Raw genomic sequence first — 10,541 nt, 5'->3', positions numbered from 1 at the left:
ACTTTAACTATTGTGCCTCCAAGGCTCCTCAGAGTGAATTGTTAAGTGCCATAGCATCCTGGTGTGGTGCTGAGGGTTAATGTGCTGGACTGCAAGGTTGGTCTGAACCGCAAGGTTGGCAGTTCAAGCTGCTCCTTGGAAACCCTATACAGGGTCGGCTATGGGTTGGAACCAAACAACCATAGGGTCAGTTCTGACTCATAGTGATCCTGTATAGAGTTTCTGAGACTTTAAATCTTTGCGGGAGCAGAAAGCCTTCCCTTTCTTCTATTGAGTGACTGGTGGGCTCAAACCTCTGACCTTGTGGTCTGTAGTCCAGCACTTATCGTGTAGAGCTCTGTATAAACATGAGCCCTGTCTGTCTTCCCTCTTTAATGCCTCTTACTGTACCTACTGTATGTTGTTGTTGTTGTTAAGTGTTGTCAAGTCGGTTCCAACCCATAGTGACCCTTTATAGCGTTTCCGAGGAGCGGCTGGTGAACTTGAACCGCCAACGTTGCAGTTCAAATGACCTTGTAGTCCAGCACATTAACCCACAGGGCCATACCAGGACTCCGCCTACTAGATAATAAGTGCACAATAAATAGTCAAACAAATTTTGTCACTCAGATGGTGGCTGAACCCAGTGTGCTGTTGTCAGTGTTTCTTTAATCTCCATCACAAGTGATAACAAACACATAGAACTTTCTGTGTGCTTTCAACATATATTAACTCCTTTAATTCTCCCAAGAATCTCATGGGTAGATCCATTTTACAGATGAAGATACTGAGGCAGAGAAGAATGAAGCAACCAGCTCAAGGTCACACGCTGGAAAGGGGTGAGGTTGGAGCACTTCCTGGCCTAACCCTCTCAGGACTGTATCCCATGGGTAGTTGCTCATCTTGTCCCATGATGAATGTTTATTTCTGAGAGGAGGAGGAGGCCATGGCTGGAGCTGGCCTTGTTTATCCCTGAGTGGACTGAGCTGAGCTTGGGCAGCCTGCAGTGCAGCCACTGTCCCATGCTGTTTACAGCTGCTCCTAGAGCCTGAAAAATATTTATTTTGAAGGGAGAATGTCTGGGTTTCACACTGCTGTGGCTGGCACATCTTCCACAGTGGGCACCACAAAACAGTCTTTGTGTTGATCCAGGTCACCTTCACCCATTCCCCGGAGCTTGAGAAAGTCTGAGAGGGGGAGGGGGGAGAATGAAAAGATGATGGAATTTTTCCATGAACTTTTTGAAGCCCCCTCATAGAGGTGGACAGAGTGGGAAGAGATTATGCAAAGGAAAAATAATTCATGTCTTAATGAGTTTATACCCTTTTTGCAAAATGAAAGAAAAATGGGTGGGACAAAGATCCAGTAGTATAGAATACATTAAAATTGGGATGGTTGTTGTTGTCAAATGCCGTAGAGTCGGTTCCAACCCATAGCGACCCTGTACAGGGTTTCCAAGGAGTTGATAGACTTTCCTCACAGCCAACCTGGGAAAGGCAGCCTCACCAGCAACCCTAGGCTGAGTCTGTACATGAAGAGCCCAGAGGGGCAACAATTAGCAGAGGAGTTGCTGTTGTTAAGCACTGTCGAGTCGGCACTTAAACAGGGTTTCCGATGCTGTAAATCTTTACGAGAGCAGAAAGCCTCATCTTTCTCCCGCGGAGCAGCTGGTAGTTTCAAACTGCTGATCATGTGGTTCACAGCCCGATTCGTAACCACTACGCTATCAGAGCAGAGGAGTTAAGATACAGAAAAGTGGAAGCCAGGGTCCACACAGGTTGTGCCTTCATTGTGTTGCCTTGAAAACATCACCAGTGAAGGCGATGTATCAAGGTGTGATCTCTGAGCTACATTTCTCCGAGTTTTAGTGGTTGTATAAAAAATGCAAAATAAATGGTAAAACAAGTTTTGACTTCTCACAACTAGGGAAATAATGTATTCATTGTTAGCTGAGTTTCTAAGTTGTGATATGCCTTTTCTTTTCTTTCATGCCATGACAAAGTCAGGATCCTTAATTCCAGCAAGTGTCCATTTTGCAAGTATCTCTCTCCATTGTGAGCGGCACTGGAAACCGCTTCGTGGTGTCTTCCCTTTGGGACAATGATTAAATCATGGTCTACGTTGATTTCAGCCCTCACTGAGGGTTTCCTGTGTGGGTGATCATCTTACATGATAGTAGTAAAATTGTCTTGCTTTTTATAGACCTTGATGCTTTATAAAAAGCAGTTTTTAGGTACTTACTGTTTTAAAAATTCCTGAAAAGGGACATCTTAGTTGTGTTTCATGCGTAAAACAAGGAGATGGGAGTAAAAAGAAGAAACCGGAGCCTTTTAGTCTTAGACCAGTCAGTGCACAGTGTTCTTTGCGAATGATTGGGCTTTGGCAGGGTTTTGACTGTGATTCGTATCATGATATTGATGCATTATGCGTAGTTGTTTTTGGATGGTAGGAAAGTTGTAAACATGAATCCATACTGAATCTCAGGTGTTCCTGTTTCTGCTGAACATTTACCCTAAACTAAGACAGTGGTGTCCTTTTAGTGGCTTCCTTGTGAGATATTAGTGTGCAGAGAAAAGGGCAAGCATCAGGTGTCAGCTGGAAATTTCTTTGAAAACTAGTCACTTTCTGCTATCCAGAGGGCAGACATGGGCCAAAGGTTCAAGGGATTGGCAGGCCTGGGATTGAACCTGGACCAACTCCCAGTATAGTATTCCATCCATAAAAACCAATATTCCTCTAACTCCCTCCCTTCTCTCAGCCAACCAGATGGCAGTCACACAGGCCGGACCTATAATGGAGGTTATGTATAGTGAAGTCTTTGCCTCCAGAAAGGGCATTTAACTTTCCTGAGATTGGCTCTAAGGCCATAATACAGTGCAAACTGTATCTAGGAATGTAGTTCTGTGTGGCATTTGAGCAATTACCTATGTATATGTTTGGATGTTGTTGTTAAGTGCCTTTAAATTGGTTCCAACTAATAGCGACCCTATTCCTCTGCCTTCTTCCCAGCTGATCTCCTCAGAACAGAGGTTATAGCTTCTGTGTCCAGCTCCACAGCTGTTTCCCTCCTTTCTTCTTCTCCCCTCGGGCTCTACCCTCCTCTGTCTCCTCATGTCTCCATTACAAGAGACCTCCATGTTGTGAGATTTAAGAGTTACCTCAGAAGTCTCTGGGTGGCTCAAATGATGGCGCGCATTGTATGACAAGCACTGGAAAGGTTACCTACAAGGTCAGCAGTTTAAACCCTCCAGCCCCTCTGGGAAACCCTTTAGAGGGTGGCTGTGAGTTGGAACAGACTTGATGGCACATACCAAAAACGACTACTACATTTGTTCTCAGAAATCCCCAGGTTTTAGTCTGGGAAGGGCTTCCTTCCTGTGGTTTCACCTCTGGTACATTTTGTTCCCATGGGACTGAAGTGGAAGAGAATACACAAGAAGAAATTAGTTGTCCCCTTCTTTCTGGTCATCCTGTGAACAGAAGCCATGGTAACATCAAGTTCCATGACCAAGAATTTTGACTGTCACGCCCAGCCATGCTCAAGGACTTCTGTAGGTCAGGAAAACCCTTGTCTCCAACCCCCAGGGACAATTTATCTGTAGAGTATAAATACTTTTTATCACAAATTGGAGCGCTAGTTGGTTAAATACACTTGTAAGAAGAGGCACAGGACACCTTTTTGACTTTAAAAGTCCCTAATGTTACAGGTAGGAAATTGTCAGATATTTTGAACTCCTCTGCTTAGCCAGCAATCTGGCCACTGCCTGGCTGTAAGAAAAATCAATTCAGTTTTGGGCATATGCCCAGTCAACATGATTGTTGTTTGTTCAGCAGCATGTCTTGACATTTCTCATATAAGGCATGTTTTCTTATTTATACCGATGAAATTCATTCAGAATGTTAGCAGAGGTCAGAAAGACCTTCAAATTGGTTGGCCTGAATGACTTGCTTCAGGAAACTGTATGGAAATGCTGCCCTGGACTCCAGAGCATTCATTTACAAGTATCTTCTCTGCTCAAGCAACCCAGCCACCTGCTTGGAGGAAGCCAGCAATCAAATATGCTAGGGCACTTAAGCCCTGGCAGCTCCCGCCCCTTTGGAGCCTGGGTCAGCTCGTCATCCTTTCTGCCTTCAACCATCTTGTTCTTTGCACTTGCATTTGTAAGAGGAGTAAAGACAGCTGGGTCCAAGGGTCTAGAACCTACAACCTCCTATTGGTTCTCTAGTAGAAGACAGGAAATGAGTGTGAGTTTGAGATTCCATGGATTTGTGTTGTCTGTGCTGCTTTACATGGAGACCTGATGGCACAGTGATTACGCTCTTGGCTGTTAATCAGAAGGTCAGTAGTTCAAACCCACTGGCCACTCTGCAGGAGAAAGATGTAACAGTCAGCTTTGTAAAGATTGTTGTTGTTGTTAAGTGCCTTCGAGTCGGAGCCGACCCATAGCGACCCTGTACAGGGTTTCCGAGGGTGTAAATCCTTACGGGAGTAGAAAGCCTCATCTTTCTCCCGCAGAGCGGCTGGTAGTTTCGAACCACTGACCTTAAGGTTCGCAGCCCGATTCGTAACCAAGCCTTGGAAACCCTATGGGGCAGTTCTACCCAGACCTATAGGCTTACTGTGAGTTGGAATCAACTTGACGGCAATGTGTTTTTAAATAGGTAATGTTCTTGGATTCATTAGCTACTAACCTTAACGTGCCTTGTTTCGTTTGCCAGGAAAACAGTCCTCTGGTTAAGTCGGCATTGCTTCTTGAGGTGCAGGGAAGTTGGGCAGAGAACTTCCTTTCTGCCTCCATCTTGTTGCCAAGGCATGAGTATGATAAAGACTGGATTGGATCGTGTTGGGGACAGGGTTGGATTATAGCTATGAATTAGAGCAGGTACTTCAAGTAGCAAACCATAAGTCATCCAAGCAAATGAAATACACTAAATGGCTTGACTTACTCTGAAAATAAGACACTTACGAGATCAAACCCAGCCTGAACATGGATATTTCCTACAACCATTGAATGAACTGAAAGAAAAGCAAATATCTTCAGAGTCTGTCTGAACCAAATGAAAATTGAATTGGTCTTTTATTCCCTCTAAGAACTTGAAAACTGTGAAAGTACCTGGCACTCAGTATTTAACATTGAATACTGTGGTCTCATCGGTTACAGCTGTGAATTGGCCTACCCTGGGTCTCTCCCCTGGATTCCATTCTTTTAAAAATGATCTAGGGCTGTTATCTGGCTACTTCATTTGTGGGGAAATAGAGGCATGAAGTGGCCAGTATGACCTGCTCCACTTTCCACAGTAGGTCATTGATGAAGCTCACTTAGATCCCAAGTGTCCTGGTATGTGGTATGGTGGGGATCTTTGGCTCTGCGGATCCCTAACAAGGGATCCCTCAGAGGTGATGGAGAGGAAGCCCAAGGAGGCTGTGGCTGCTGACAGAGCATCTTCAGGAAACAGCCATGGGCATCCAAGGTTCTCTGCCTGTCATCTTTAAGATATTAACCTGGGAAATTCTCCCCCTTCCGAGTCCCTGAGTGAAACAAATGGTTAGCATTCTCAGTTGCTAACAGAAGGGTTGGAGGTTTGAGTCCATACAAAGGTACCTTGGAAGAAAGATCTAGTAATCTACCCTCAGAAAATCAGCTATTGAAATCTCTGTGGACATGACAACTGTTTTGCTTGGTTTTTTTCCTGAGTCTATTTAGGAAACCCCAAGTGAGGAGGGAGAACTGTTGAGAAGGGAGGCGTAGTGACCATGGAAGGCTCCTCCGTCCCATAGACAATATGCTGCCGTCTTCCTTTAAAATTTTCAGAACCTGTGAGGGGACTTCAAGAAGTTCATGGAAAAATGAAAATTTAAAAAATAATGGAATTTTTCCACAGATGTTTTGAATTAAGAAAATTGTTGGGGTGTTTTTTTGTTGTTGTTGTTTTGCATCTAGAGCCATTCTCTTTAATTGCTGTTTTATTCTGTTTGATTTTTTAAAGCTAATTCAGAGTCTAGTGTTTTGGTGTGTTGTTGTTGTTGTTTTTTTCCCCTCAAGACAAGTAATTGTTCTGAACATGAGGATTTGTTCCTTGTTGTTTTCCAGGCATTCTAGGTGAGAGATTCCATATCATCCAGGAAGATGGTGGCCCTCTCCTTAAAGATTTGTGTTCGCCACTGCAATGTGGTGAAGACCATGCAGTTTGAACCATCCACAGCAGTGTACGATGCGTGTCGAGTCATTCGTGAGCGGGTGCCTGAGGCCCAAACGGGCCAAGGTAGGTCTTTGGGTATTTGCTGGTTTCTGAAAATGTACTGATATGCTCTGCATTTTGTAGCTAAAGGAACAGAAGCTCTGAGTGGTCTGCAAGCCCGCAGTGTGTATATCTTAAGTGGGACCTCTTTTTAGACCAGGTTTGTGATGACGGTTACCACGTCCACATCTGCATCATCATTTCATCACATCACAGTCCTCTCACTGGTCCGGGCTCTGTAGTTTGCAGACCGTTTTTTGATGTATCCTCTTTTTTCCCCCATAAACTACAATCGAAGCTGCTTTAGCAATCATTGGGTATATAGGTCATGAATGCTGTTTTCCTTGTATGAAAAGTCCACACTGCTAGCAGTCTGGTGAAGGCCAGGATGGCTGGCTCCCCTACCATCAGAGCTCAGGGCAAGTCTAAATCATAAACACTTTGAAAAGACTTTGTAAATTTTACCTCAGAGGCTTTTAATAGAAACAAAAAATGTTTGTGATCTGCATTTTCTTTGGTTAAACCACTGGCCCCTGTTAATCTGAGTTTAAACAGAAGCCATTCAAACACTTTGATTTTCCATTTCCCTTTCTCTTCTTTCTACATTTCCTTCCTCTATATGGTGTTGATTTGACTGATGGTTGAGAAACTGGGTTCATATCCACATTGACAAGCGTTTAGTGTAGAAGTGGGATAAAACTTACCTTAAAGACAGGAAGATACTAAAAATGGTTGAAATGACCAGTGCTTTGTTTCATATATTCTCCCACAATAAAATAAAATCAACAGGAGGGTTGCAAATCAAACATGACATCAAGGGTAATTCTAGCTAGGGTTTTCTTGAGAAGCTCTGTTGGTCATAAACCTCTTCTCATCTTTTGGTCTAAAATATTATTTGTTGTTGATAAGTGCTATCGAGTCAGTTCTGACCCATAGTGACCCTAAACAAGATTCCCGAGGCTGTAATTCTTTACGGGAGCAGAACGCCTCATCTTTCTCCCGCAGAGCAGCTGGTAGTTTTGAACTGCTGACCTTGAGGTTCACAGCCCGATTCGTAACCACTACGCTACCAGAGCTCAAAAAATAAAGTTTGCTCTTATCCCTAAACTTACTCCAAAATCTGGTTTTATCACCCTTCTTTAAAAAAAAAAAAAAAAATCAGAAACTTGCTGTCTTACTCTTCAAGAGGGTAGAGGTCTGAATTCAGAATGTGGTTCTTTGGGGTGGCAGGGTTGTCTTTCTTTCTTTGTTTGTTTTTATTTTTACAACATTTTGCTATGTTTTAGGTGAAGGTTTACACAGCACATTTTCCATTCAACAATCCATCTACAAATTATTTCTTGTCAGCCATTGCTGTCCCTGCCGTGAATCAGCACCCGTCACACTTCCAGCCGGCCTTTCCCATTTCCACTGTCTGCGTTTCCCTGCCCCTCCTGGTCTTCTCATCTTTGCCTTTAGACCTTATACTTGATTGTTCTCAGTAGCATATTCTTTCCACGTTTTATTGTTTATGTTACAGTTGTTGTTGTTAAGTGCCGTCTAGTCGGTTACGACCCATAGCGACCCTGTACAGAGTTTCCGAGGGTGTAAATCTTTATGGGAGTAGAAAGCCTCGTCTTTCTCCCGTGGAGCGGCTGGTAGTTTAGAACTGCTGACCTTAAGGTTCACAGCCCGATTCGTAACCACTACGCTACAGGCCAATCTATTATTTGGCTTCAGTTCTAGGTTCAAAGTGTGTCTTAGGGCAGTAATCTCCAGAGTTCTAGTCCCTACCATCCCAGTAAGTCTGGTCTCTTTTATGACTTTCTCTCCCATTCTAACCAGTACCTTCGATTGTGTTTGGGGTCAGAATAGTTGGTAGTGTGAGCCAGGCACTTTCTAGTTCTCCTGGTCTCAGACTACAAGAGGCCATTAGTCCCTTGGACTCATCTTTTCCCTGAGTTTATGGCTGCCTTCACTCTCTTTTGCTCCAGATGGGAAGAGACCAAAATTTTAAGACCCCAGACACTATTCACCACCTTAGGATACAGAACATTATCTTTATGAACCATGTTATGCCTATTGACATACAAGTCCCCAAGACTATGATCCTTAACCTTCCAGCCCAGTAATTCAGTCCTTCAAGGTATTTATATATGCCTAAGAAGCTGTGTCTCTATGTGCTCTCTTATGTGCATGTAGTACATACAAGTATATGAAACACCCACTACTATCCATATATGTACTCACATGTTTTCTCATACATCCTCCCTATCGGTATAGCATATATATATATCTATCTATGTAACCCTCACAAAGTTTTGTGTATTACCATTGTTGCAAAATTTGATATGATACAGTAGCTACCATGTTGCTGCTGTTAGGTGTCGTCAGTTGGGTTCCGACTCATGGTCACCTTATGTGCAACAGAACAAACCACTGCCCAGTCCTGTGCCACCCTCACCACCATTGCTAAGCTTGAGCTCATTGCTGCTGCAACTGTGCCAATCCCACTCACTGGGGGTTTTCGTCTTTTTCACTGACACTCCACTTTACCAAAAATGATATCCTTCTCCAGGGACTGGTCCCTTCTCATAATATGTCCAAAGTATGAGAAATTAAGTTGGCTTTTAAGGAGCATTCTGGATGTACTTCTTCCAACACAGATTGGTTTGTTCTTCATACAGTATCTAGCACTGTTATTGTGAAGTGCGGCCAGTCGATTCCGACCCATAGCGACCCTCTTTAGGTTTTCCAAGGAGCAGCTGGTGGGCTTGAACCACCAAACTTGTAGTTCCAACAATTTTTTAGTCTGATTCATTAGCCCACAGCGCCACACCAGGACGCCATACCTACCATGGTGGTGACTGTGTGCCGCCGTGGAGTCGGTTCCGACTCATAGCAAACCTGTATAGGGTTTCCGAGGCTATAAACCTTTACAGGGGCAGAAAGCCTCATCTTTCTCCCGTGGAACAGTTGGTAGTTTCAAACTGCTGACCCTGAGGTTAGCAGCCCAATTTGTAACCACTACACTACCGGAGCTCCTTATATCTACCATAGTTGTCTTTTATTCTTGTGTGCCTCATGGCGTCTTTATTTGCTTCAGTCTCCTTGTACTGACTTCCCTCTTGCTGTGTATTTCTTTTGCCATCACCAGAATTAGCATGTCTACTGTCTTGTAAATGATTCAGCCTCCCTTCTCCTTCTATCCCAGGTAACCATCAAAGAATGTTGCTTTCTGTGTATAAACCTCTTTTTAGGTTTTTATAAAAATGGCGGTTGTTGTTGTTAAGTGCCATCAAGTCAGTTCCAACCCATAGCGACCCTGTACAGGGCTTCCAAGGAGTGACTGATGAGCTTGAACTGCCGACCTTGCAGTTCAAAGACTTTGCAGTCTGGCGTATTAACACACAACGCCACACCAGGACTCCAAAAATTGCCATTATTCTTCACTTTTAATAAAAGTGATATTTATCCTTTTGTGATTGACTTACTTCACTAAGCATAATTTCCTCTCGGATTCATCTATGTTATAACATGTTTTTGTGAACTCATCATTATTCTTTATCATTACATAGTATTCCATTGTATTTGCATGCCCAAATTTGAATATTTATTCATCTGTTAATGGACACTTAGGTTATTTCCATCCTTGTGCTATTGTGAATAATATTACAATTAATGTGAGTATGTATATGTCTATTTCTACCCACTGTTTTTATTTCTCTAATATATATATTAGAGAATTAGTGGAATTGCTAGATCATATCGTATTTCTGTTTCTAGCTTTCTAAGGAAGTACTGTTTTCCAAGTGGTTGTACCATTTCATAGTCCCACTAATAGTGTATATATAATAATTGGCAACTTTCCTTTTCTGTTTTGTTTTTTCTCTCAGATTTTTCTTCCTCTGTTTCTTTAGGACACATTGCTGTATCCCTGTGGTAAATGCATAACTTCTAAAAATCTTGAAGTTTGGTTTGGTTAGGTTGTTTGTGATTTTGTGAGACACAGCAGGAGTTCTGACCTTCATCTGGGTCTCTGGCCTTTTCCCTAATGGTATTAAAGAAGTCAGGAAGTGATACTGCTCTCTCATGCCATTATCTCTTGCACTTAGTGGACTGGATTGAATGGATTTTATGGGTGAGGCAAATGGTTTGCACTCATCTACTAGCCGAAAGGTTAGTGATCTGAGCCCACCCAGTGGCACCGTGAAGAAAGATCTAGCATTCAGTTGCTATAAAAAGTATAGCCAAGCAAGCCCTATGGAGCTCAATTCTATTCTGTAACGCATGGGTCGCCCTAAGTTGGAATTGACTCCTTGGCACCAGGTTTCCTTTGTTAT

General features: G+C 43.1%; 1 protein-coding gene across 1 annotated transcript in view; it reads left to right on the top strand.

The window, feature by feature from the left end:
* Positions 1–6,107: 6,107 nt before the first annotated feature.
* TLN2 (talin 2) overlaps positions 6,108–10,541 on the top strand; it is a 229,757-nt gene continuing 225,323 nt past the window's right edge. The window contains exon 1 of the mRNA XM_006831575.1: positions 6,108–6,243. Coding sequence (XP_006831638.1) covers positions 6,108–6,243 — 136 coding nt within the window. The remainder of the gene's footprint in view (positions 6,244–10,541) is intronic.

This window comes from Chrysochloris asiatica, unplaced genomic scaffold (assembly GCF_000296735.1).
Source record: "Chrysochloris asiatica unplaced genomic scaffold, ChrAsi1.0 scaffold00004, whole genome shotgun sequence".
Lineage (NCBI taxonomy): Eukaryota > Metazoa > Chordata > Mammalia > Afrosoricida > Chrysochloridae > Chrysochloris > Chrysochloris asiatica.
Note: the sequence above shows the minus strand (reverse complement) of the source record. Positions and strands in the feature narration are given on the sequence as shown.